Source organism: Plectropomus leopardus, chromosome 14, assembly GCF_008729295.1.
Source record: "Plectropomus leopardus isolate mb chromosome 14, YSFRI_Pleo_2.0, whole genome shotgun sequence".
Taxonomy (NCBI): domain Eukaryota; kingdom Metazoa; phylum Chordata; class Actinopteri; order Perciformes; family Serranidae; genus Plectropomus; species Plectropomus leopardus.
Genome location: NC_056476.1, coordinates 12,263,305 through 12,290,294, shown reverse-complemented (window position 1 = coordinate 12,290,294; position 26,990 = coordinate 12,263,305). Strand labels below are relative to the sequence as shown.

At 43.0% G+C, this 26,990-nt stretch overlaps 1 protein-coding gene across 5 annotated transcripts in view; it reads left to right on the top strand.

Moving 5' to 3' along the window:
• The first annotated feature begins 1,074 nt into the window (after positions 1 to 1,074).
• The window catches only part of meis2a (Meis homeobox 2a), an 89,689-nt gene continuing 63,773 nt past the window's right edge, over positions 1,075 to 26,990 (top strand). For 3 of the 5 annotated variants that reach the window (XM_042500276.1, XM_042500278.1, XM_042500275.1), the window contains exons 1-8: positions 1,085 to 1,269; positions 1,519 to 2,365; positions 2,834 to 3,060; positions 4,554 to 4,695; positions 4,960 to 5,010; positions 5,427 to 5,477; positions 5,944 to 6,093; positions 14,738 to 14,852. In XM_042500276.1, coding sequence (XP_042356210.1) covers positions 2,354 to 2,365; positions 2,834 to 3,060; positions 4,554 to 4,695; positions 4,960 to 5,010; positions 5,427 to 5,477; positions 5,944 to 6,093; positions 14,738 to 14,852 — 748 coding nt within the window. In that variant the 5' untranslated portion in view covers positions 1,085 to 1,269; positions 1,519 to 2,353. Of the gene's footprint in view, positions 1,270 to 1,518; positions 2,366 to 2,833; positions 3,061 to 4,553; positions 4,696 to 4,959; positions 5,011 to 5,426; positions 5,478 to 5,943; positions 6,094 to 14,737; positions 14,853 to 26,990 lie in introns of all 5 variants that reach the window. The other 2 variants (XM_042500279.1, XM_042500280.1) reach the window with 2 other exon arrangements.

Sequence of the window (26,990 nt, the reverse complement as noted above, 5' to 3'; positions counted from 1 at the left end):
AATTAGCCTCTGCTATTTTCACACGCTCTTCGGGTGTTTACATCACTCTCCTCGGGGGCAAATCACATATTTTCATAATAAATACGGAGAAAATGCGGCAAAAATGAAAGATTTCAAAGTATTTTTTAAAAATCGCTTTTAGTTTTTAGGATATTTTGCGCGGATTAAACAAACATATAAGAGTATTGTTATACTCAAAAACTTTCACTGCGCCGCGTAAGGAGGCGCGCTCACAAGAAAAGATACAGTATAAGCTTTATTCTACTCACCATGCTTGTCCAAAGGAGGAGGTTGAAAAAAAAGTCAAGCGTTAGAGCACAAATCAATGTGAACCATAGTATTTAGCTTATAAAAATATCAGTCTTCAATAGCAGCCGGACTGGTTGTGTTTACAGAGTGTAAAGAGAGACTTGGAGACGGTGAGTGCCTTGGCTCTCTCTGCGCACCGCTCTGCAGCTCCTTCCCGGGGTATTGCACGTTGAAATGTCCACACAGCCGTTTGTCAAACCCTGCAGTCCTACACTTCCCACCCCCCTTTATGCCAACAAACATAACTGTTGTCACGGTTTCATTTATTAAATCGTTTTTTTTTCTTCTTAAAAAAACTGCTGTTTCTATAATCGACCCTCAACTCTGTTTTTGTTTGTTGGGAGAGTTTATTGACCCTCCACCGGTAGCCGCAGCCCATCTTTCCCCTGAGCGTGTGTCTACCTTAATCCTAACCTGTGAATAATTAATTTCCACCATCAAAAAAAATAAAAAAAAAATGTCACGGAGCCATAAATGGAGCCTTTATGTGAGAGTCTATCAATACAGCCATGATGCCATATTAGCATTGATGGAATATTAAAAGTGGGGATAGATAGAAAGATAGATAGATGGCCTGCTTTCTGTTTTGTGCGTAAAAGTGCTCAGGCTCCAAAAAGGGCTCCACTGCAATCGATGGCCGGAGCTCCTCCTCTAAACTTCAATCTCCTCACATGATTGATGATCTCGGGGAGCTTTGATAATTGACTACTCTGAGGTAAAGGCACGGATTTCTATCAAGAGACGCGATTGGACGAAAGAAACATACAAAATTACTTTCTCCACAAAAGCTTTTTTTTCCTCTTGGAAAAGTTCATTCTGGGCTTAGAGGGGTGCTGCGTGTCGTTTAATTTGCTAAAAAAAAAAAAAAAAAAAAAGAGCAGAGAGATAATTAGCTGTAAGATTAGGAGGTATTACTGAGATATTAGGCACAGCAGCTTATAAGCACAAAACAGATAACAAGTAAGCGTCATGCTTTTGTATTAATCTCAGCTGTGAAGATGTTTTATAATATTTTGTGGATAAAAGTTCAAATATGTATCTCTTATAACCGTGCGTAAAAGTTTGCATGCGTAATTGTGCGTTAAAATAAACTTTTTACTCTAAATCATTATTCATGTGTTGAATATTATGTTTGATTTGAGCTGCAGTCGATGTGTCCGCGCTGCTAAACCTTCCTCATTCAGTCTTCTCTTGCCTTTTTTCCTTCAGGACTCTTCACGGCGCAAAAGAATTGGGTGGGAGTTTGGAGCTGTGTTTGGCTTTTTTACCCCCAGTGTGGAGTTGAAGCCGTCCCTGCGCCTCGCATATACTCTGCATATCACAAGATTTGGTCTCTCCTCTCTCTTTTCTGGAGCTGCTGTAGGACTGGCTATGGCCACCGCTACTTCCGGGATCCGTCATTTCATTCGCCCACCGCTCAGCGCTGCGAACTGACTCTGTTTCTATAAGCAAGCTAGCAGCCAACCTGCCAACACTCGCTGACACTCACTCATCTCAGTCTCGCCAGATAGACGAAATACCTACGGGGGAAAAGAAAGAGAAGATCTGAATCGCAATCTCTTAATTTCTTCAGCTTTTTTTCTTCTTCTTTTTTTACAGTGATAATAAAACAAGATAGCGATCTGGAGGCATTAAAGGAGACGCGGACTTGCGGGATGAAAACGGACTAAAAAGATTCGCCCTTCTCTTGAACATCATCACCAACCGTCATTCATTCATTACCTTGACAACCTCTGGCTTTGATTGACAGCTGGAGTGGCAAAAAGCCATGAGACACGACAGTTTAGTTACATGCAGGTTGTTGATGGGCCGATTGTAACCTTCACTTTGGCGCATTTTTTTCTTTTTCTTTTTTCCGAGGAAAGAGGGAAAACAAGAAAAATTGCAAAACTCCCCGATGCTTCGCTTTCTACTGAACCACACTGGCGAATAGGAGAAGTCGCAAAGTTGGTTGAAAAAGGAATCTTGCCTCTAAATCACTTTCTAAACGGGACTGGGATATTAAATATACGACAGATTCAGGAGTTTATTGGAGCGCAGCCTGATGGCGCAAAGGGTAGGTTTTAAATCTCCTACACTTACCTGTTTCAAATCCACTGTAGGGAGCCACTCGTATCGATAACCTCTTGTCGGGTGGTGGCAAATTCACAAAGTATTCATATCAAAGCGGCTATATTTGACATTTTTGCAGCGCCCTTACTCTTCAAGCAAAGTGACAGCCTCTGCTCTCACCGACAAGCCTCCACGACAGTCGTGGAGCAGTTTCACAGGAGACTCCAAACTAATTCGCTCTTTTCACCCACCAAACTCTCTGTCGGGGAAGTTTTAATGTTTTTGGTAATGACAAAGCGTTTATCAGATACCATATATATCACTTTTTCTGTTCTCGCTGCAGCGCATTTTCACACTTTGCGTATATTCAAAACAACACGTCATGCTTTTTTTCTTCCACTTTTCACATTTGTTTAAAAAAGTAACCGAGCAGCCCGGCTGACTTTTGCTCTGATTTTTATTTTATTCTCAGTACGATGAGCTGGCCCACTACGGTGGGATGGACGGAGTCTCGGCGTCGATGTACGGGGACCCGCATGCTCCCCGGCCGCTTCCCCAGGTCCACCACCTGAACCACGGACCGCCGCTGCACGCCAGCCAGCACTACGGAGCCCACGCTCCTCATCCAAACGTTATGCCCACCAGCATGGGCTCTGCTGTCAACGACGTTTTAAAGAGGGATAAAGATCAAATTTATGGGTAAGGTTTGCACGAGCCAAATCCGTGTGCAGTTATTTATTTTCAGAAGTTTTCAGCTTTTTTTTATAACTTGGTTTTGTTGGAGTTTCTCTTCCAACACGAAATTCAAATTTTCTTCAGCATTAACCGCAGTTTTTGAGCGCTATTGTTGCTCAGGGAAGTTTTGTTGATGTGTAATTTTAGACGCATTGTAAGTTAGAGTAAGCCTCGAGCTTGAAGCTATAAAATAATATAGAAGCTCTCTGTGTACGAGCTCTAAAGTCACAGGAAATAAAATATTCTAAAAAAAACTATTTTCAACATCACAACAATTCTTCCACGTTTTAAAGTTAGCTTCAATATACCAACCCGTTATTATTTCTCTATCCTTAAAATAGTCTGGACACATTTAAACGTCCTCTTTGCAGCCTGCAAAAACTTCCCAAATGTTTTCATATATCGTGAGACAGACACACACAGCGCGTCACAACGCACTGTGTGTTTTCAGAAATGTACTTTAATGACATTATTCTCAAACAATGATAGAAAACGTATTTAGACGTTCTGATAGTGATGATTGCAAACTTAAAAAAAAAAATATTTCCAGACGTTGCTTACTCACACACGTACACAGAAAGTGCTATAATCCACAGTGTATCATTATAATCTGGGATGTAGTGCAGAGTAAATCCTCTTCATCTTTTTTACTTACGTTTTCACACGCGGAATTCATGTTTAATACTGACACAAAATTAAATGACATAAACTAAGAAATTGAAAACAATTTATAAAGTTAACGTTTGTTCTCGAAATAGCATTTATATTTTGAAATTGTAATTTAGTTTTTAAAAATTATTTAGTGACTGTTTGTCTCATTACGTGGATTAAACGATAGTTAGACTTGTTTTTTTATTCACCCCTGGTTTACTTTTAAGGCTATAATTTTATTAGTAAAGACCTCGGTCCCCCAGCACGTTATTTAGTGTTACTGCAAAATTATTATTTCACTTATTTTTTTCAGACTTTAAATTTCTCTAAACTCCCACTGACTGCTGTAGAGTGTGTCAATCTTATTTTTTGTAAAGTTTTGTTCTTCTCAGCCGTTTCTTGTTTGCACTGCAAAAAATGTCAGTCTCAGCAGGACGATTAATATCACATTTAGTCTAAAATCCTCCGATTTGTCAAAAAGCGAGGAATAACAATGTTCCAGATACATGTTTACACATTGCAACCAGCTTCTAAAAAGAACCTTAAATACAGATTTTATTGTTTTAGTTGTTGTCTGCATTATATTAAAACGCGGTCCTTTTTTAAAAGCAAGTGTGTAAAAACTTCCGCGGAGTAAAAGTAAAATTATCTCATCCAAACTGTTATGTTTGTCAGTTGTTTTATGTAAAGTAAGAATTATTAGGGTTAGGGAGCCGTCTCATGTGCAGGTTGCTTGGGTATTTTTTGCAGTGGGCATTGTGGAGCCGGTGTGCTGCTTGTACTCAGGCTGTGTTTCCTTCTTGCAGTCACCCTTTATTCCCACTGCTCGCACTGGTTTTTGAGAAGTGCGAGTTGGCGACGTGTACTCCGAGGGAGCCCGGCGTAGCAGGCGGCGATGTCTGCTCCTCAGACTCCTTCAATGAGGACATTGCAGTCTTTGCCAAACAGGTCAATCTAGAAATATATATATATTTATATGTAAAAGAATACATATATTGTAGATGTTGGCTGCGTCATGGCGCATAGTTTTCTCCCTGCTTCATATTTATTTTTTGCAATAAAACTTTCCATTGTTATGATTAATGAATATTGCATAATCTCTGCAGAATTTCCACTGAGAATTATACTTGCAGGCTACATTTCAGGACGGAAATAGACACTTTACGCACGTTTCATGCCAAACTAACTTTAACATTTGGTGTTTCATTTTAGGTCCGAGCAGAAAAACCTTTATTTTCATCAAATCCAGAGTTGGACAATTTGGTAAGCCTTTCTTGTCTCTCAATAATAACGACAATTGCCGCTTCAGTGCGATTTACGCTTTTGCCTTGTTTTGGGGATTGTCTGGAGTGTCCGCAGCATTACGCAGTAAATATGTGAACATGTGATTAAAAGTTCCGCAGAGATGTCAGATCAGTTATAAAGTGAAGCTGTGTGACCACATTTTGCCGCTGTCAGAGCTCAGTCTTCCCATCAAACTGACCAGACTGACCAGTGTGTGTGGACCAGTTAGTTTGTGAAATGCAGATTCATTGTTAAGTTAAAAAAAAAAGCTCTTGCTGGCTGTATTTGCACTCTTATAGCGGGTGGATTATCATATTATATTGTTGTGTAAAAAAAATAAGAAGAACGCTGTAAATTTTATGATATGAATTGTGTGTATTTTGCATTTTTTCCAGATGATACAAGCCATACAAGTATTACGGTTTCACCTCTTGGAATTAGAAAAGGTAAATATTATAATTTTTCTTCTGACGCATGCGTGCGCAATCACACTGTATTTCAATGCAAATAATATTATAAATAATATTCAGTGATAATATTTAAAAGTAAACTGGCATGCATTGGGAGAAAGTTTTTTATTTTGCATAAAATATACATTTTTATTTACCCAACTATATGTGACTATTGATAAAATATGTGAGCCACTTTGCTCACGTTGCACATTGTTATTGACCCGCAGATTTAGTTTCATCTGCTTATTATTCCACCAGCTCGCGACATGTCGTTTATTATTATTTTTTTTTTTTGTCGTTCAACTTGTTGCTGGAGTCTCAGGAGAATAATAAGCACTGCAACAGTTTCACTATTGTTTCCTCGACGCCGATAATGCCCCTTAATTGGAGTTATTCTTGGACTGGCTGTTTCCCCATCCTGAAAAAAAGGTGTTTTCTTCCTTTATTTTTTCCTCCTTAGGTGCACGAGCTCTGCGACAATTTTTGCCACCGGTACATCAGTTGTTTGAAAGGAAAAATGCCAATAGATCTAGTTATTGACGAACGGGATGGCAGCTCAAAATCAGATCACGAAGAGCTCTCGGGATCGTCGACTAACCTCGCAGATCACGTAAGTAATAGCGTTTTATTTTCACAATGAGACGTGCTGTTTTTGTCTCTGCGTGCGCCTCTGCTGCTGATAGACAACACCGGGGCATGCATTATTTTAAAAACACAATGCATATGAATAATCGGCTTGTTTATAGATAATCAGATTTGTGTGATGTGTCTCATAATGCCAACTTTTTTGGGGGGAGGCTACTTAGCCCTATGCTTGGTGTGTGTGTGTGTGTGTGTGTGTGTGTGTGTGTGTGTGTGTGTGTGTGTGTGTGACCCTGCTGTGCCATCAGTAAATAGAGCATGCTCTGTTCTGCAAGGAAAATGTGCCGATCGATGTTCTAAGGTCAAAAGCTAGATGTGATACAATAGACTGAGTTATTGTTTTAGTCTTTTGATTAGGGGCAGTCATGCGTGCATAATGCGTCCGTGCGTGCGTGCGTGCGTGTGTGTGTGCAGTGAAGTGGAGTGTGCGCGTGCAAATCGCTGCCGTGCATTATGGAGAGTTGCAAAAAAAACGTGAGGCAATTATCTGTTACGCAGGTTTAACGTTAAAGCAGGGTATCAGCGCTAAGCTTTAGCTTTAGGCCAATATTTAAAAAGAAAAGGGCTTTATATTTGGGGGCTGTGGGAGCTGGATATGGTCTGCGCGTAAAGCTGTGGATTTTTTTTTCTTGCTGCAGAGGTGGAGAAAGTGGTAGCCTATTGAAATAGATCTCAGAGCTAAAGGCTTACCATCAATGTCAAGTTCACAAGGCATCTGATGGTTCGTCTGGAGGCCTTCCATTGCTGTTGATGTTAATGTGTTTAATTGTTTCGTATTGATTGCCGTGTGGTTTGCTCTGCAGTGGCTCTCTCCTCTGCTCCCCGTTTTATGGCTGCAGGCTCCATAATGCTGAATTCAATTATATGCACCTGAAGTACAGTAGCTTTAAATTTGAAGATCGATTCCCTGGTTTAAATCGTGCATTTTCGGTGTAATAAACACAAGCCCCCCCCCCCCCCCCCCCCCGCAATATGGATCGAGCTGACAGTGTATTATTGAGTTGATATTTGTGAATTATTGCGTCTTGCATGCCTGTGATAAAGCTAATGTTTTGGTGGAGGGCGGGCTGTTTCAAGCAAGTGAATATCTGTGCAGCACAAGGCCAAGCCTATTAGGAATTAAAGCAGATTTAAGTGTTATGCAAAGTCACTGCGCTGCATCTGTTGGGTCTGGCTATAGGCCTAATAGCAGCGGATTCCCCCCGTTTGAGAGCCCGGCGCGTTTACACGGCCACGCAGCACCACCGCACAAGGTGAATTAAACCATAATTAGAGCGAAGATGACGATGGTCGGTTTGAGTCAAAAACGGCAATATTGTGGTCCTCCAACACAAGTGTAGAAATGAGGCATGCTGTTGTTTATATTGTGGAGATTAGATAAACTAGCCTGTTTAGTTTCATGGCAGATGGCTGATACTCAAGCCAATTTCCAATGGTGCCTCCCAGTGCTCAGACACCATCTTTGTCATCAGTCCACTTTGGGAGAAATATTTTGATCATTAGAAAATTAGATATGCCAATAAAGCAAATCAGGAGCAGCAATAAACAAAGAAGGTTCCACAGCAAGTCATTTATCTTGGAGTCATTTTGAACTGACCACCTCATTAGGTATTTAAGTTTTGAGGGATTTATTTCACTTCTGTGGCACTGGTGAACTTTTTATTGCTGGGGATGAATTTGACAAAAACAGCAGAGTTTTTTTTATTTCCTTTTTTTTTCTTTCTGTCTGAGCAAAGGGTGATTTTGGAAACATACACACTCAAGCTTATTTCTTTCATGTATAAAATACAATGCCTTATTTTTGCACAGTGTGTGAGAGCATGTGTGCACCTCATGAGGCTTCAGTGTAGATAATAATTGCAAAAAGTGAAACGATCATTGCACAGTGCCGTCATAAGCCTTGTAGTAAATAGTTAACTTCTCCAGCAGTAATATCCGTGTCTAATTGAAAGGGTTCCAGCTTTTCATGCCCCAAAAATGTGTTTTGAATATCGGAAACAATGCACAAAAATGCATTTGGCTGCAAAAACTGTGCCGCTGGATGGAAAGCAATTCCTGTCCTACTTGTCTTGATTTATTTATTTTATTTATTCATTTGTATTTGGCTCTATTTTATTATTCATTTCTGTCCTCGCTTTCTCATTGAGGGAGAGGAAAGGGGGTTTGATAGTTAGATATGCTAATTTATTTAGTTAGAATCTCTCACGTCCATTTTTCTTTGCTTTGATATGCATTTTTAATATATAGCCCTGGGCTACATCTCATTTGGTGAAAGTTGGTTTTTCTGGAGATGATGAGGCTCTTCACTGTGAAGGAGGCGGCACGTTGAGCTTGTTTGTGTGTATGTGTTTCCCTCCTTTTTTTTTTACCTCTTTCTGTTTCCCTCCTCTCGTCTCTTGCTACCTGACAGCGGAGCATAATAAGCACAGTTTTATTTACACTTGAATGCAGCATTGTCTTAGAGATGATTGGATTATGGTATAGTGAGAGCAGGATGAGGCCTTTGCTGACACTGTTGATTTCTCTTATTCGCTTGCGGTGACTATCTCAACCATGTAGCCCACCCAAGGCTTCCTAACTCATCACCCCTCCTCAGATCAACCCCATCCCCAATTAAAAGAAAAGAAAAAAAAAAAGATGTTCTATTACACATGAAGGGTGATGGAGAGAAGGAAAGAAAAAAACACAGCAGTGTAGATTTGTAAACGGTTGATACAGTGTGTGTGTGTGTGTGTGCTTGTCAATGCTTTGCTCTCTTGTCTTTTAATTAATGAATAAAATTTCTGTCTCTTCGGTGCTACATCCAATTAGGGAGGCAAATAGAATTAACAGTGTCTGAATATTATCTGTTCTAATGAATTAGCCTTTGTGTCTTCTCGTGCTATTGTGCCGCTTCTCCGGTAAAGCTTACATATTAGCAGAAGGCTTTTCATTTCCTCCATGCATATGCATTACGCTTTTGAATTTCTGCACAGTTTCAGGTTTGTTCTACTGAAAAGTGTGTAGGATTTGCAGGTCCCGGCGCTTTGTTTTGGAGAGCTTTCCTCAGGGAGTGATAGTAGTTCCCATAGAGGTTATGGCGGAGCTTATCTTGACCCTGCATGGCTGGAAAGGGAAGAAGGAGGAAAAAAAAGCTTTCTGTTTACATTTGATTCTCTGCTACAGGCTGTAAGCACATTGGTCAGGCATGGTGATGTCACAGGTTGGGCCAAGTAATAGTTCATCTTGTGCCCATGCAGTAGTTTAGTGTGCGTGTCAGCCGAGATGGGTGCTCAGTAATGTCCTGTTTCTGTACGTCACTATGCACGGTGCAGCAGACTCTCCGCCTGTGGACAGAGAGCCCTCGGGCCGAGCCGGCCTGCTGAACCGTGGAATTTCTCCGTTTTGGAGGTGTTCTAATTCAACTAGCTTTGTTCTCCTCAGGGACCGAGTATGTTTGGATCCCCCCTCACACACACACACCACCACTTTCTCATGAAAACAGTGCAGCGTTGACTTGGACCGCTCTGTCTGTTCCACACAATTGTTTTGTGATGGTGGGATGTCTGGCCTTACATTTCCTATTTGATTAGTGCTCAGAGGCAGGGCCCTGTTGGCAGGCATATCTAATCATCGCTGCCGCGGCTGGAGAGAGAGGCTCGGCTCACTTGTTGCATCTCCCACACTCCCCTTCCTTTCCCTGCATGTACTATGCTGTTAAAGATTGCAATGAAAACAGTTGCTGGACAGTCTTTCTGGAATCATGAGATGCGTGTATGTTGATTATGTATTGAAATGCAACATACAGTTAATGTTAGTACAGACATACTCTCAGTAAAACAAAAATCACCTTTACAAAAATAACAATGTTCCGTTTTATTGATATTATCAGAAATGTGTAAATTAAATTATTTTATTACTGAGGTCATATTTAAAAGTGGTATGGTAATGGCCTTTTTTTTAACCCTTGCCATTCACATAATATGAGGACATAGGTGTATATTTCTTTTGTCATTTGTGCCCCCCCCTCCCCCATTAGTACAAAACTTACTTAATTTAACTGTGTTTTTATTATTGAGTTCATAGTTAAAGGTGGTACTGGACTGGATAATTTTTTTATCCTTTCCATCCACATACATGAGAAAATGGGGAGAGGGGGGGTTAACTGTGTGCAGGATATTAAGTGTTCGATTAGTAAAATTTTCTAGCAGAGGGCTCTTCAAACCGGTGTCATATGTGTATGTCCTTTCCCAATCATAAAACAAAACCTACACCCTTGCTTGAGGTAGCAGAATATTACAAAACACCTCTCCGTATACTGCACTACAGTTTGATGTCACCACTAACTATGACCTCAATGCTAACACATAAAATGTAATTAACACCTCCATGACAGTGTCAACAAAAAACAATAATTATAGGCATCTTATAAATACACGTGATGGCAGTACAGTTGTATTATTATGAATTGTACAGGTGTACATAGTAAAGTTGCCTTTAAGCATATTTTACACACTCATATTTTAGGATAATTTGTTACGAGGATAACTGACAGTAGCATGATCTATAACGGCTTATGTGTTTTATTTTTACTTTTGGAATAATCATTTTGATGTGTGTTCTGTAGTCATGTAATGTGCCGTTCACTACAGCAAAAAAGGTTGTTTTTGCCCTAGAGAAAGTTTTGCAGCATAAATATAATCACTCAGTCCCTGGTGTCTGTTAAAACACGCTCCGGTGAATTATTAGCTGCTAAATTAAGGACTCTTTATATTCTAGATAATTGAGGGTGTTGTAAACACTCAGTTGTTCAACAGGGGTGTACCCACACTTTTCTTAAGAGGCTGTGTATAATTACGAGCTCAGCCCAACAAAAAATGTGAGGACTTTTTTCTCTGTTTACTTTTTTTTTTTTTTTAATGTAGCAAGATGTGTCTTGAAATGTCAGCTGGCGCTATGATTTACGGTCCTGTGTGTGTTTTCTGGTGCGTCAGCGATTCTGTACATGTTCAGCACACAGGACTCCTGTAGCTGCAGTGCAACACACACACACACACACACACACACACACACACACACACACACGTGAGGCTAGTCGTTCTCAGCCTACCTCACAGATTTCTTCCCTTTCCTCCGGGTTCCAGGGGAATTTGAGGGAAATTCAATGATGCCGCTAAATCAATTTTATTTGAAATTCCTAGGGATGTAGGCAGAGTGCAGGGAGGGAAGTGAGATTGTGCCAGGCAGGTGTTTGTAAATGAGAAACAGGGGACAGGAGCAGAGGAGACAGCAGCATTCTCCTGCTCTCCTGTGGCCTGGCTCCACTACAAGCCTTCCTCCCCATATTGTCTCCTGCTTTTATATTAATTACATCTTGTATTATCAGCTGCCAGTTGCTAACCCCAGCAAATAGAAAAGGCTGCCCCAAGAGACCACGCTTCTTTTGTATCTTATTCTCTATCTAGTCCTATTGTGCTTGTGTGTGTGTGTGTGTGTGTGTGTGTGTGTGTGTGTGTGTGTGTTCCCGCCTGCACATGTATGTGCGTTAGCTTGCTGGCGTTCTCCTCCTCCTCCTCCTGGTAACACTGCTCTTTAACACAATTAGTGAAGAGCATGGAATGAACCATGTTTGACTCCTAATTATGCCCAGCTTTAGGGAATAGTCACATGAGCTACAAGCCTTTTTTTCCCTCTTTTGCTTCTTCCTCACTTTCCTTTTTGTCTTCTTGTTTAGGTTGAAGAAGACTGTTTGGGTGACATGGTTTTTTTTTCTTCAACTTGTTTGAACTTTATCAGACCCACGAGGGTTGTGACAAAATGGTTGTGTGTGTTTGCATTGCGCGGCGTCTGCTGATGCACCCTCCGTAGCTCAGAGAGGCCCACTAAATTATTCATGTGGAGGAAAGGCTGTTGCTTTTGTCGCCTTGTTGAGCGTGGAAAGTTAACGCTTTTGTTGTGATATTTGTTGTCGTGTTTTGCAGACGCAGGGGTTATGAATGAGAGGTGACTCGCAGGTATTAAAAGAGGAGCGTGTGCTTCATTAAAGATACTGCACTGCTGTATTAGTAGGTCATATAAACTGCTGCGGTCTGCTTTTTTTTAACCCAATAAGAAACAACATAACAAAGCTTTATATATATCTCTGCATACAGGCCCATTAAAGCCACAGGGTAGCAAATCACAGCAAAATATCATTCCCTTTAACACCATTAGCTGAGGTGTCTTTGAATTTAATTTAGTGCCAGCGCCATTAAAAATGACACATTACTCTGCAATGATAGCTAAATTAAGTCCTATCGATTCAGCTGTTGCATTAAAACCGTGCTGTGGCCATAGCTGGCAAGTGTTGGAGAGAGAGAGAGAGTGTGTGAGAGCAGCAAGCATAGTTTTTCAGGTCTGTCTCGCATCTTGCCGGCAGTGTGAGGAAGTAGAACCCAGTCATTTTCTTCTCTTGGAACAACAACAGCCCGTTCGGAGAGCCGCTCTGCCTAAATACATTATGCTCTCTGGGAGTCTGGGATTTTTACCTCCTTGTTCCATAGGACAGAATTAGACTGTTTTCAGAGGGTTGATTGCCTTTTCCCACATTAGTAATTTTACTCAGCATATGCTGCGTTGAGAATAACAGTTCCCATGAAGTACGCCATGTGTCGATCAGAGGGCCAGAGAGTGAACACATCACAATCATCCAACCCTCTCCAGAGCGGGGACACTTCTCCCTCTGCTCACTCTGGAGGGCTCAAACCCACGCACGGGGCTATTGTTCACCCTGTCTTCGCACCCCTCTTCTGAGCAATTCTCCAGGCTCTTTATCTGATTGCCATCCGGTGAACAGCTGACGCTGAGAGGGCCTTGAGTGGAGCGGAGGGTCTGAAGGGCCTTGTGTGTTTCTGTCTGCTGTTTTCAGCTCCAAGCTGTTTGAGAAAACAGCCCTCCTTCCCCAAAAAACTTAGCAGATAAAAGGGCCTTGCTCACAGGCAATAGCAGCAGCCTCGCCTCCGCAGCAGAACAAGCAGCAGCACATCAGGACTGCGCACCCAGGGGAGCTCGGCAGCCGCTTGTCTTATATCCTCTGTTTCCCTGCAAACCTCCAGTAGTCTCCAGGCGCAATCCTGTCTGTCCTCCACCAGTACAGCTCACTCTGACTGGGGCACCAAAAGCAGGCAGAGCAGGCTCCTCTCTGGCGGGGGCTTAGGGAAAAGAAGTTCATCAGGAACTGAAGTTAGACAAAATGGTAAAAAATGGTCTCTTTCTTGGAATATTCTGTGTACATTTTCCCCCTGCTTTCGTATGTATGTATATGTGTTTGTGTGTGTTTGAGGGAGAAGAAAAAAAACCCATAGCGGGAACTGAGAAGTGGGTTGAGGTTTGTGGGAAGCCTTGGTGCAGGCCTGTGTTTGTTTGGCTTGGGCTCTGCTCAAGGGGCCGCTTCTCTCGAAGGGCCCCAGACAACGCTGAGCTTACGTTCGCCAACATTTTGTCATCGTGCTCAGGTGACAGGTTAAATTGGGAAAGACTAGCTGGGGCTGTGTGAGCTATGAAACTGTATCAACTTTGTGTGTTGGATTGTGAGTGTAGTAAATGACGTGATCAGTCTGTCCCTCTATTGCTTGAATGGCAGAGGAAATTCCACCTCCAGCCTGCCTTCATGTGGCACTGATAAAGCCTTTCCTGTACAGTAGAAAATCCTGTTTCCCTGTGTGTACCGACAGGGCAGTGGGAATGACCAGGAAAGAGAAGAGGAGGAGAAGGAGAGAAAATGAGCAGGGGAAGGAAAAAAAGAAAGACGCCTTAAAAAGCTATGAATTTGTTTATGGACATTTCTTTGAAGTTATCCAGCAGAGATTTAACACTTTTTTCCAGCATGTGTTTGTATATAGAAAAGTGAGTGTGTGTGCATGTGTGTTTATACTTCTTGCTCTATTATGTCATTAGCATGTGTGCGTAAGTGTATTTCTGCAGGCCCTCTGTGGGCGTGTGTGTACGTCGGTGTGGGCGTGTGCACATTTTTGGCAGATTAGCGGGAGAATCACTGTCATATCTTATTTTCATTTCTGACAGTGGTAATGATTAATGGCGGCTGTGGTGTGTTTGGACTTTTTACCTCTATATTTCTCACTTGACACGGAAGTCTCAATTGGTTATGGTATAAACGAACTCCACTGGGTTCTGCCATGTGTGTTTAGACAATTACTCACAAGTGCTCCACTTGCAACGTTCAAAATCAGACGCCACATTAACAGTGCTGCGTTTTGCTCTCATGCATTAATGAAACACTTTGATTACAGTGTTTTGACTTATTGCCAGCTGCTTTAGTGCATTAGTTACTTTCTGTTCGTCTATGATTTTAGTGGCATCCCTGATTGTCTGCTAGCTGGGAATAAGGCGATGGGGCTCTTCGCCCTGCCAGGAGAATGTAAGCAGGCCAAGGACCTTCACAGTGCCTGTAGACTCTTACAGATGTCACTCACTTTTCCAGCACACTCATATGGTCTCGCTCTTTCTCTGTCCCCCCCCCCCCCCCCCTTCCTGCTCTCTCTGCTCCTGGTTTGCGGTTTGGACGGGGGAATGTGGATGGATGCACGGATGGATGGATGGATCCCACGCTCGCTTTCTCTCTTTTCAAACCTCAGAACCCAGCTTCCTGGAGAGACCATGATGACGCCACCTCCACACACTCAGCCGGCACACCGGGGCCCTCCAGCGGGGGACACGCTTCACAGAGCGGTGACAACAGCAGCGAACAAGGTGAGCCAGCACAGAAATGGGCATGCATATGCACACACACATACATATACACATGCAAGCACTTCTGCACTCAAGCACACATAAACATACACAGGCACAGGTCCATGCGGGACATATTAATCATCATGCATGGGTAGAGTTGCCAACACTTCACTTTAACCCTGTCTAATGTGAGATCTACACTGAATAGATGGCACATCTCTCTATACACACATGTCCCAGTCCCTCCTTATGCACACTGGATTATCCCGCTTTTTGACTGGCGTCCATGTAAACACATAGTCACACCTAAAAATGAACATGCTTATCCACTGTTACACTTGCACGCAAATGCAAGCCACTGTAATACACCAACCTAGAAAAGGGCTTTCCAAAAATGTTGCTATTTACAGAGCTGAACAAAAGGCGGTGATTAATACTATATTTCTGCCAGTTCTTGCTTGCATTTAAACCATATTAACTTTGTGCACACAACAGCCCCTAATTATGTCTCAGTGAGCCTTCTGTTATCTAGTACACGACCTGCCAAACAGCAATAATGCATTTCAAAACAAATGTATTTGAAATTATTACAGATAGCTTGTGCAAGTCAGCTATCTGCCTTGTAGTTTTGTCACGGTCGCTATCAAATTTTGACATGTAAATTATCAAAAGCAGACGCTGTTAGCTGAATTTAGAGGTGAGGACGAGCATCAATACGTCGCAAGGTTAAAATTGTTTATTAAATGCAGCTGGAGAGAACAGATGATGAGCTCTTGGCCTTTCCTTTCTTGTCTTCCTCTTGTTTTGAATGCACCAAGATCTCCTTTCACTGGCGGCAGCAGAGTGTGTGTGTGTGTGTGTGTGTGTGTGTGTGTGTCTCTTTCTGTATCCGTGTGTGTGTGTGTGTGTGTGTGTGTGCCCTCTGGCAGTGTCCACGGTTTTGCATGAAATTTCATCACACCGTCTACACACACAAACACGCTCAGATACACACTCATAACAGCTCGCTCACAGAGCAAAGCCGCTTGTCGCGTCCCGTTTGAAGCTATCGTTTAGCCGATAAGCAATCAAATGTATTGATGGGATGTGCGTCTGTGGTGGGGCTGTTTAAATCAACTTCTCTTCAGACAGAAGCTGCAGTTGAACCATTACTGACCACAGACTGAGGGCTGCAGGAGACCTCTGCGGTTGGCTGTGTCAGGACTAGTTGGATCACAAGGCTGTTGTCAGGCTAGTTGATGATAGCTAGGCTTTGGCTAAGCTGTAGGATATGTTTGTTTGACAGTAGAAGCATAATCAAGGAATGATGTACAATTACGTGACACTTGTTTGATCCTAATTTGGAATAGTCTTCTTTTACCTGCTCCCTGCATGGTGAGCAAAGCAAAGGAACAATTGCAGAAAAAATGAGAGAAATTGCTGCAAATTAGATGTTGAATTGTCTGATATTGAAGTACTTAAGACACTTATAATTGCAGGTTGGAAGACAAAGCAGAGGTGGAGTTTTTGCACTCATCTTTGCAATTGCATGGGAGATGAAGACTGCAGGAACAACAGAGAGAGGAGGGGGCAGGATGAGAGAAAGAAATGCACTGCCTATTGATTATCTTACACACATAAGTACAAGTGACCTGTAATCCACAGAGCACTTATCGACTCCTCTCCCCACCGTATCCAGTAACAGTGGATCAATACGGGCCAAAGACAGTTACGGTACAGCACCGTGCACCGGGCCAAGATAGGCTTGGACTAGATCAGGGGCCAGAGCCTGACCTACGCTTAAGAGCGCTAACTGCTAGATCTTTCATGGTAGAAACAAAGTATAGAATAGAGGCAGATATTTAAAAAGAGAGTCTAGAGGTGAAAGAGTAGAGAAGGTGAAAAAGTATGCAGAGCAAGAAAAAGAGAGAGAGAGAGGGCAGCTGATTTAATGGTCTAATGAGGCCGTCCTCCAGCCAGTTGTTTTGTGTGAGGCATGCTCTGACCTTTCGCTCCGCTCGGGAGCCCCGCCGCCTCATTTTTCACATTCTTGCAATTACGTTAACGCTTGAAGCGCTCGCTGACTCCCGACTCTGGCCCTTCCATTCTGACAGAGCACCCTTCCCTCCCCAACCTCTCCACCTTATCCCCTCCTCTCCCTCCCTCTCCCTCCACTCCACGCATGAACTCGCCTCCTATCTCAATACATTTCCACATAAAATTTGTAGTCCACACTCACGAGTCCACAGAGAAAATGTGAAATGTGTGCTTCACTTCAGTAATGGGGTCTTTAACAGCTTGGCCCCTGTTAAAAGGGGTGACGATGTGGATCAGTTGAGGAAGACAGAATGGATGGGAGAGAGAGAGAGAAAGGGGAGGAGAGGGAGAAAGAGTGAGGTGCTTTTTGGTTTCAGCTGCCAAGAAAAACATCAACTTTCTTCCACCATCTTCCATCTTGAAAGATGTGTTGTATGTCGGCCTGTGACTTGAAAAACATTTACTTCAAAATTGATCCAGAGGCATCCTTGTGTTGAATGTGACTCAATTTCTCCCCAAAATGGTTGTAAGAAGTAAAAAGTTTTAACTTGCTTCCCTTTTCCTTACCTTTCCTTCCTTTACCTTTTTAGTGCTGTATATACAGTGCATACAACTCAAGATGGGCTCAGTGAACAGAATTCACTTCCACATTCTTCAGCTTAGTATCTCAGCATCAAGCATTGCTCTGAACGGGTGCCAAAAAACAATTTAACAAGTGTGCAAATATGTATTGCCCCTCTTGTGGAATAATTTATTGTCAATCCGTAAACCAAGGTGAAGCATGCTCACAGCTGTGAGTAAAGACTGCCAGTTAAGGTTCTGACACATATGAAAAAGGTTTCAGTAAAATACTCAGATCAGTAACCTCCCCACCTCGCTCTTAACTGACTTTTTTTCCCTTTTCCTCAGAATTTCCCTCCAAAAAAAGAAAATATGAATTATCACCCTCCGGGCAAATTCTGCACTCTCACTTACTGACTCTTAGAGAGTGACTCCCTATGTTCTTGCTAGATAAACAAACAGCCGCGGTTTACGGGAGACGGTTCAAAAATGTAGCACACAATAACTTCATTGGCCCTGCTTGCACATCATTTTGATTAACAGTCCTTCTGGAGCTCCTCCAAGCTTATCTTGAAACATCAGAGACATCAGTTGCAGGGAGTTAAACTTGATGAATGTGCGTGCCTTAAGATAGCACTCGTTTCCAAGCAGGTGTCCGTAATATGTTCAAACACCCAAAAGTGTGATGAAGCAGCAGGATGAAGTACTCATGCCCACACCAAACACAGTATGCACTCAGTCATGAACTGTAAATCCTCAACACTGATTCAGCACGGTAGGTATGTATATGTGTGTGTCTGAGTGTGCCTCAGCTCCAGTCCACACTTGTAATTATTAGCTATGCATGAAGACCAAAATCCACGTTGACATCTTGAGTGGTGAGCAAAAGGGGCTTTCTGTACAATTCTGCTGGAGATGGAAAAGGCTCAACAGAAGAGAGGAGAAAGCATTTTGTACATTTTCTCAGCAATTGAACAATCCCCACGCTCTGCGGATAGACAGACTCCCCAGAGAGACCCAGAGAGGCAGAGATGGAGAGGAAGGGAGGAAGAGAGGGAAAGCTTGAGTGTTCGGCTCCAAGGGAGCATGCTGCGCTTGATGGTATTGTGGTACATTTGTGTGTGAGTGTGTGTGTGTGTATGCGTGGGGAGTGTGGTGAGCTCCCTTGGCCCTGGCCAGGGGCCCCACTCAGCAAGGTCTTTGTGGTTGAGCTCACCAGAGGGGGGTCATTCCTGGTGGGGACACGACTTCGTGTGTCCGCCCAGAGAGCATGAAGGCCTGTTGAATCTGGCATTTTCCAGACCTTTGGCTTTGCTTTCTCTTGTGTGTATTTTTTTTTTATAGCTACACTTAAGGCTCAAGAAGATCCAAAAATGAGTGAGCTGAAAAAAATGTAACCACAACAGAAAGATCAGCAGAGTCTGCGCTAAACGCAAGATGGAAGCCTTGTTGCGTTTTATACCTCGGCTCTGGAGTGATCAGCGAGGTGTGTCTGTGTATAGAAAATATACAGTGTGTGTGTGTATGTGTGTGTGTGTGTTAGCTGGTTCCCTCTAAGTGCCTGTTAGAGTTTAATTTAGTGTAGTAATTAAAGCTGAACACTGGCCCATAAACAACAGATAAACAATAAAGCAGACCCAAGCCCTGCTGTTTCATGGCTCTCACTCCCAGCTGTTGGAGCACTGATAATTTTTACACAGTGCCCCCACCTCACCACAACACAATGCTGAAGCAACAAGGGTGTGTGTGCGTTGTAAATGTGTGCTCGGGTATATTTTAGTGAAAATAAAAGGGCCGAAGAAACACATAAACACACAGGATGTGTCCACTTCCCCTCACACAGAGAACCACAGTGGAGCAGAAAGTGTAAGAGGAACCACTTTAAACAAGCAGCTCAATGGCAACAGCAATCAAATAAACATTACACCAAGTGTAGCCATTCAACCTATAACGTGCAATGTCTCGCAATCAGCAAGTGCGCTTAAACAGAAAAAAAGCTAATGAGGATAACAGTGTTTCTCAAGAAGCTATGTGCAATTCTAGCCTTGTCACTACATGTCAGCCCCATGTTAGTCAGGTGTCTGCTGTGAAAACAGTGTGTCTGTCTGATGGTTTGTTGGGAAGGGGCAGGGCCATTGTTGAAAGCTGAGAAGAGTTTGCTGTGGAGGGGGAGAAAACATGGTACGGAGGGGATACTTTCATGATCCCATTAGCATAAGAGAGGCTAAATTATTCATGCCGAGTGCTTAATCTATGGGGAAAAGTATAGTTAATGCACATAGTTTTAAAATGGATCTCTCCCTGCCTCTGCTCTAACACCAGATTCTTGCTGGATTCAGCATTCGCGGGCATTTACGGGAACGGCTGTCACTCTCTCCCCTCCTGCACACACATATAGTACGTGTGGGCATATGTGCACTCTTGCTTAAGCGCTGCTGCACTTGAAGCTGTTTCAAGGGGCTCTGCTCTCAGGCTCATCCCCTCTCTCCCTCTCTCCATAAGTCCTTTTCTCATCCTCTCTCTCCCTTTCCATTTATTCCTCCATCTCTCTCTCTCTTTCTCCCACCCTCCCTCACACTCCTCTCCTCTCTCACCCCTCTCTGTCTCGCTCTCAGTACCGCAGACTACCTGGCCCTCATCCAAAATGTGATTAAAGAGAATGATCAGCTCCCTCAGCTCCCTCCTTCCTTCCTCCCTTCCGCTCTCTCGCTCTCTCTTCCTTTTTTTTTAAAGTCTGTGTTTCTCCTGACCCTGTGTTGCGTTCTTAGAGTGTATAGATCATAAGAGGAAAAACACATGAAAAACAGCAAAAGCAAAAGGAATTGTAAAAGGATGCGGGCTGCCAGTAGAGTCAGCTCCACTTCCAGTAACATAGTCCCTCTACCCACAACATCACCACCACTCCATCCACACTGCAGCTTGAGCTTTCTCCTGTTTCTCGCTCTTCCTCTTATCGTCTCCTTCTTTCCACTCCACTCTCGGCTCCAACTGGGGCCTGGTCCCTCTGGTCCATAATCATGAACAGGCCCCCGGCGCGACCCGGCCCAGCCCAGCCTGGCCTAGCTTGGCCAGAAACTGGGTCCCACACAGCAGGAAAGGCGCATTATCTGGGTCAGCCTAATGTGCAAACTAATGTTTGGAGGACATAGGGAAAAAATTACCCAGATTATTCTGACAGCAGCTGAGGAGAATGTCTGTTTTGCGCCATTAAGGGGAAAGCTTGGGGGAGACTTTTTTTTCTCTCTTTCTTTTTCTCTCTTCCTCTGAGATGAAGAGTGGCATATTTGGAAGTGAGGTGAGCGTAATTGAAAAGCAGAAAGAAAAAAGGTGTTGCAAGGAAGTAATCATGATTGAGATACAGTGACTATGTTTACATGCACAAAATAATTGTTTTTCCCTCATTTTGAAAAAGACAGTATTCCTACTTAGCCGTTTACATGGCTAATGAAAGTGATGATTTCACATGATGATATTCATGTTTACATACAGCTGTACGTACTCCGATAAATGTGCCCAAACATGCCACTCATTATTAGTTTATAGTTTCCTGCTGTTGGTGGACTTGTGAGCATGTGAGCACAGTCTCCCTCTTTCATTCCATCAACCGCCTTCTTGAAACAGGTGATATTGTTATATTTATCTGAAAACCTGTTGATATCCAAGTCTTTACAATGTTTAAAGTAGGTGTTCTTCTTTCAATCAGAACTTTGGGCTTCTCTTTTGGGCATGCATCTCTTACCCAGCTTTACAAACTGTTGGCAAGTTGGTTTGTTGACAATGTATCCATGACATAACACAGCGCTGAGCATTAACGGGCAAGAGGACGTGTGTCACAAACTGTAGTAAAAACCCCAAATGAGACCATAGACTGTAAAAATAATAGAAGTAGCTACTGTGACATCACCCACTGGTTTGTAGCCTCGCGTTTTGAAACCTTTTCAGCCATCTCCATCTTGGTTTTTTTGGCGCTAGAAAAAAAAACAAAGATAGAGTGCAGTGCTGTTGTGTCAGTTCATTATACAGTAGGTTTACACACCCATGTGCCTTTGCTGATTACTCCAGTACATGTGGTGCTGATGAGGAGTGCACAGGGGTCTGATGTAATATGGCTAAAAGGGATTTGAGCGCGTGCCCCAAAGGGCATTTTCACGTCCATTAAAGCCGCCGCCGCTGTATTTTCACAAGGATGACACTGCTTCAGTTCTTTAAAGGGAGAGTGTTTTCCCAGGAAATTTTCCGTCTTGTTTCAGAAGGCTAGCCTGAAGGGGGTCAGCCAAGAAGTCACCCTTAAGAGGTGATAATCCAATTGCTCTAGTCCTCACCAGATTTGTTTTCCCCTTGTCTGGCAGTGTGTTTGCGTTTGTGTGTGTTTACAGAGAGTGTAAGCATGCGTGCGTGAATGTAATAGACATAGAATGGGAGGCAGAGGCAGCGAGATGCCACCGGTTTCTTCTGTGTCCAACCCCGGGCCCCATTCTAGATCAGAGAGAGGTTATGGAGGCCAAGTCTGTCAAAGGCACACCTGCAGGGAAACTCCAAAAAACCCCTGACTGCCAGCTTACACAGGACCCGTTTAAGGTGTGCTTATTTGGAGTTTAACCCTGACTTCAAATGTCCTTTCCCCTCTCTCCCCCTTTGTGTTTGACCAATGGGCCTTGTGCTCTTTTACTTTCTTTCCTTTCTTCTGCCTCCCTTGGCTCTTTAATCTCCTCCACCACCCCCACCCTCCCAATTCTCCTCCCCCTAATATCCGAACCCCACATCACAGCAAAGGTCCCTCCCAAAAGACAGCGAGCGGTTGAGTCGAGTGGCTTAGCGAGGCCAGCTCGAGCTTGTTCACTTGCTGTGTGGTTTTCTCTTGTGTAAACCGGGGTTTACACACTGAAGCATATTTGGAACCGAGCGACGCAGCTATACCCTACAGGTAGTGCTTTAACCATGCTGCCACCGTCCAAGAGAGTGGGAGGATGATAAAGGAAGTGTGTTACAATCCGAGTTCTTCCCTCTCTGCCGCTGATTTTCACGCGCACATCTTTCACGTTTATGCAAAGCTTTTGAGGGCATTATGCAAGATAAGCTCATTTTCTAGTCTGATTCCCACTCTAGTACATGCTTTAATGACTCTTAAAGCCAAGGGCTGCTTTTTTAAGCATAATAGCAGTCCCGCGGTCTTGCAGTTTCCATGTAGCCAGAGTGCTTTTTCCACACCTGATCACTTTTGTTCACCCATTTTATGGCTATTGGGGAGCAGGCGGAGGTGAGCGATTTGACAGTGGTTAGTGCCATGAGCCCTAATGTTTATTGGAAGCGAACGTCTAATAATTTTTGATTACCCCAGAGGAGGTATTAGCCATGTTAGTCAGCAAGGATAATTTCTTATTTACATGCCCCAAGCAGTGAACACTCTGAAGGAACACTGGGGCTAAATGCGCAACAAAACGAATCAAACATGCCAAACGAGATGCTCCATCCTGGCTGGCTGCAGGGCTGAAGCTGAGAAAACCTTCATTATGCATTTACCATAATTCATTTAGAGGGTTATCAATTTGCAGAATACAGAGAAGATGTTTGGAGGGGGAAGTGAGAGCACCATATCAAACGAAAAGGAAGAGAAAAAGGAACAAGGGAGATGAAAAGGAGTAAGATATTCAGGGATAGCTCTGTGCCTGGATTTTTTAAAATGTTGTTCCAATTACACACTTTCCCATGTTCTGAGGCACAACTTGCATGTTAAATGCTGCAATCTCCTCTCTTTTACCAGTGTCACGCTCCGCCCCCCTTAAAAAAAGCAGAAGCTGATTTCCCTTTAATGAAAGCCATTTGGCACAGGAATTCTCTTCTATACAATTTTTGTTGAGATTGAGGCTACGCAGAGATGTTCTAGTTCAAATATTGTCTTTCTGTTCATTTAGGGGTTGCTCTTTGTTTGGCTTCTGCCCTGCTTACTCAAGGGCTTCTTGTATCTGTCTCTCAGTGTGGATTTCAGGACAGTTACTACATGTTTTCATTTTTCCTCTCCTGGCAACACGCACTGAGAGAAAAAAAAAGAAAAAAGAAAAGACCTTTAAAAGCATCTTTCCCTTCGCCATCAGGCAAGGATGACTAAGGCCCCATTAGAACAATCGCAGGAAACTTAGGGAGACGGGGAGTGTTTAAAAGAATGAAAGCAGCCTGAAAACAACACTATCTTGTGATAACCAGTGCTTTCTTTTATTATCTAAACACAAAAAACCTCCACCTTGGAAAAAATTGCACTCGCTCCGTTGCTTCATTCAAAAATAAAACAATGAAAAAGGGAAGACAAAAAAAGAAAAAACATTTAACATTTTCCAAAGTGAGGAGAGGGGGGGGGGGGGGTGCATTGTTTAGTGCGAATGCTTACTCCCAGGGATGCAGTCCTTAGACAACTGAGTGTCTGCAGGAGACATCTGTGAAGCCTGACCTTGTGACCCCGGAAAGAATGCTCTTAAGGTGGGGGGAAAACTGCCTTTACCACTGCATCATGGCCTACAGGACAGCCCGACAGCGGCACAACAAACACAAGAAAATAACAACAGAGCAACAGTCGATGGAAAAAAAATGAGAATTAGGTGGTGGAAAAAAAAAATTCAGAGTGAGACAAGAAAAAAAGGGGGAGATACTGTAAATAAAAAGAGAGAGAGAAGGCAATAGAGGGAGATAACATGCAGAGAAAACACAGACAGACGTGATCTGAATTGTGCCTCACAGGCCTGGCTGTCTCTCACTCCTTTACCCCCCCACACCCTCCCCCATGAGATCGTTTTCATCCTTTATGAGTCAAAAGGAAGCCCAGTTGAAAATGAAAGGTTACACAAGCCAGAGCCCGAGCCCTCGGAGTGAGAGAGGAGAAGATCCCTGCTGCAAGGGCCCTGCTGCTATTCAAAGCACCTGCCATTGTGTGGGCGCCCATCCAGGCCCATTGTTGTGCAGAAATTAGTCGTGCTCCCTTTGGCTCCCTTCGGCTCCAGAGGCATGCGGCAGACCCCCTTGTTGTTTTGGGTTCAGATACGTGGTCGGATAGATGCGTGGCCCCGGCTACCATCACCACTGGCTGTGGCCCTTTGCCCTCTCTCCCAAAGCACAGTATCATTCTGTTTTTTTTCCCTCTCTCATCAGTCTCGAGAACACTTTCAGGCCGACATTCCTATAGTTTTCTCTCTTTTTCTTTTGTACTCCTACTCTCCTTTCTCCTTTGGTGTATATGCTTATTGTTCTTTGGAGCACCCTCATTATACCCATGGTTATATTTTAAGGGCCTCTCTCTTTGATTTTGGTCTCGTGGGGAGTGAGTGGTGGGCTGGTGGGAGCTGTAGGGCTGGCCCAGCTCTCCGGGCTCCCCAGCCAGCGTCTCGTAGAGTGGGCTTGGGGGTATTGTTGGGGCTGGGCACCGCTGCAGAAGCACTGGTGCTACAGCTAGTGCAAGGGGGTGGATGTGAGGGGAAAATTGAAAAGTCAATAACGAAGGCCGCGCAAAAAACAGGGGAAAGAAAAGAAGAGGGTGAAACAAAAGGAGATGGAGAGCTTCAAAAAGCTGAGAGCTATAGAGCACTGCTAATTAATAGCATCAGAGGAAGAGTTTTTTTTTCTTCCTTCTGGAACTTTAATGTTGCATATTAACTTGCAAGGCGAGGTGATTAGAAGCTCACATTGTGAGTCAGGTCCATTGCACTGCCAGACCAACTTACAGTGGTCATGTTATATAAGGAAGGACGGGTAATGGCTTATTTAGTGTACTGTAACACGTACAGTTAAAAACTGTTAATGTAGATCAGAAGTCTTCAACTTTTTTTTCAGGCCAAGGACTTGGAGAGATAGAGCAGGGACCCCCCTGAGTGCATATATGGTATAAAAAGGAGTTGCACTTTAAGAACATTAACTGAATATCTTCAGGTTTTCTGTCGTTTGGGCTGTGTGTAGCTGCTAAATCTGCATCAATTGTAGCATTGATAGGTGCATTAGCCTCACCCTTTGTACATTCACCAGTGATGTCTGACAGTACAGAGTCTCTTGCTTGCAAACTTACAAAATGATCCATAGTGGCTCACAATTATGCTTGTACACTTATACAGGTAACTGGCCATTATGTTAAAAGAAAAGGTGCCTCACATTGATGTAGCTTTAGCTAGCTCACATGACTGCACAAAAATTCATGGGTAAGAGTCAGCCTATCAGTGAGTGCCGTCACATGAACTTGAATACAGCACTACCACAGCATATTACAGTATTACACTGTAATACCCCACATTCTACTGTAAAATACTGTGATAAATTTAACGGTCATATACCGTTAACCAGCAATGTAAATTACAGTAGACACAGTAACAGTCACAGTAAAATAACAGTAGGATGATGGCAACTACAGCTGCCAGTGGTTTACTGTCATTTTATGGGAAAAATTGCTGCAGAATAGAACATGAAAAACAAACAAAAAAACTACATATCCACTGCAAAATTCAATTCTTTGGTCATTTCTGAAATTTTTGCTATTGAGTTGTGTTATATTGTATCTTTTTCTAATGTTTGCATATGTAAATGAGATGGATACAATAGTTAAAACATGTATGAATGTAATGCAGCACAAAGCAAAAATAATACAAAGTAAAGTTTTAATGCACCATAGAACTAAATTAACCCACAAACAAGTGAGGAAGAATTTGTTAAACGGCCATTGCATTGCACTTCTTTACAGTGCAGAGGTGGATTTGTTGGTCACTTATTAGTGCGCATCATTGTGAGGCATGTGTATATTGACATGCATTTGTTTCTCCACATTTATCAACTTGTACCCTTACTCCAAAATAGATTGCCGCCTGTTCCTACTCCCCCTTTTTCATGCATCTAATCGAAAGGTGAGGTCCAAGAACGTGACCGCGTACAAATTTTGGATGGCAGAGTGGCAGTAATTTGAACCAAGGCTTTGCAATTTGTATTTTTTTTCACTGCGGTAATAGGCTTCTCTCTCACTTTTCCTGCCATAGCAATTTCCACTGCCAACAGCTGTCAAGCCCCTAAAATCAAAATTAGTGCCATGGAATTGGGCCTTAATGAAATGACCTGCTGGATTTACCTTAAGGAGCAGGGGCGGACAGTCAATACTAGCCTCGTCAAAACCCTCTCTCTGCATGCTGCGGCCCCATTAACGAAAGGAAATAGTCTCGCGTAAATGTATTAAGCACTACTTCCACCTTCTAATTATATTTTTTCCCTTCTCCCTTCATAATTCATTCACTCTTTCATTAGTTCTTAATATTGAAAAAAAGGCTTTTAACTGGCTCTTCTGTCCTCATGGGGTCACCAATTATTTGTCAGCATGTATTACAGGAATGTCAGAGGAGTTCATCTTGGATATTGGGGATAAATAGGGTCCTACCACAGCTAAGATGTGGAAGTATATCTAGTTATGTGTTAAAAGCATGTTTACAGCAGCAGGGGTGCAGGTTTTGTTTTAACATTTACATTTTCTGGGTCCAACCCCAGTAAATCTAACTTTAATTTACAATTTGGAGATTCTGGTGAATTTTTCTGCAAAAATTTGTGGTCGAAATGTGTTTAATTTCT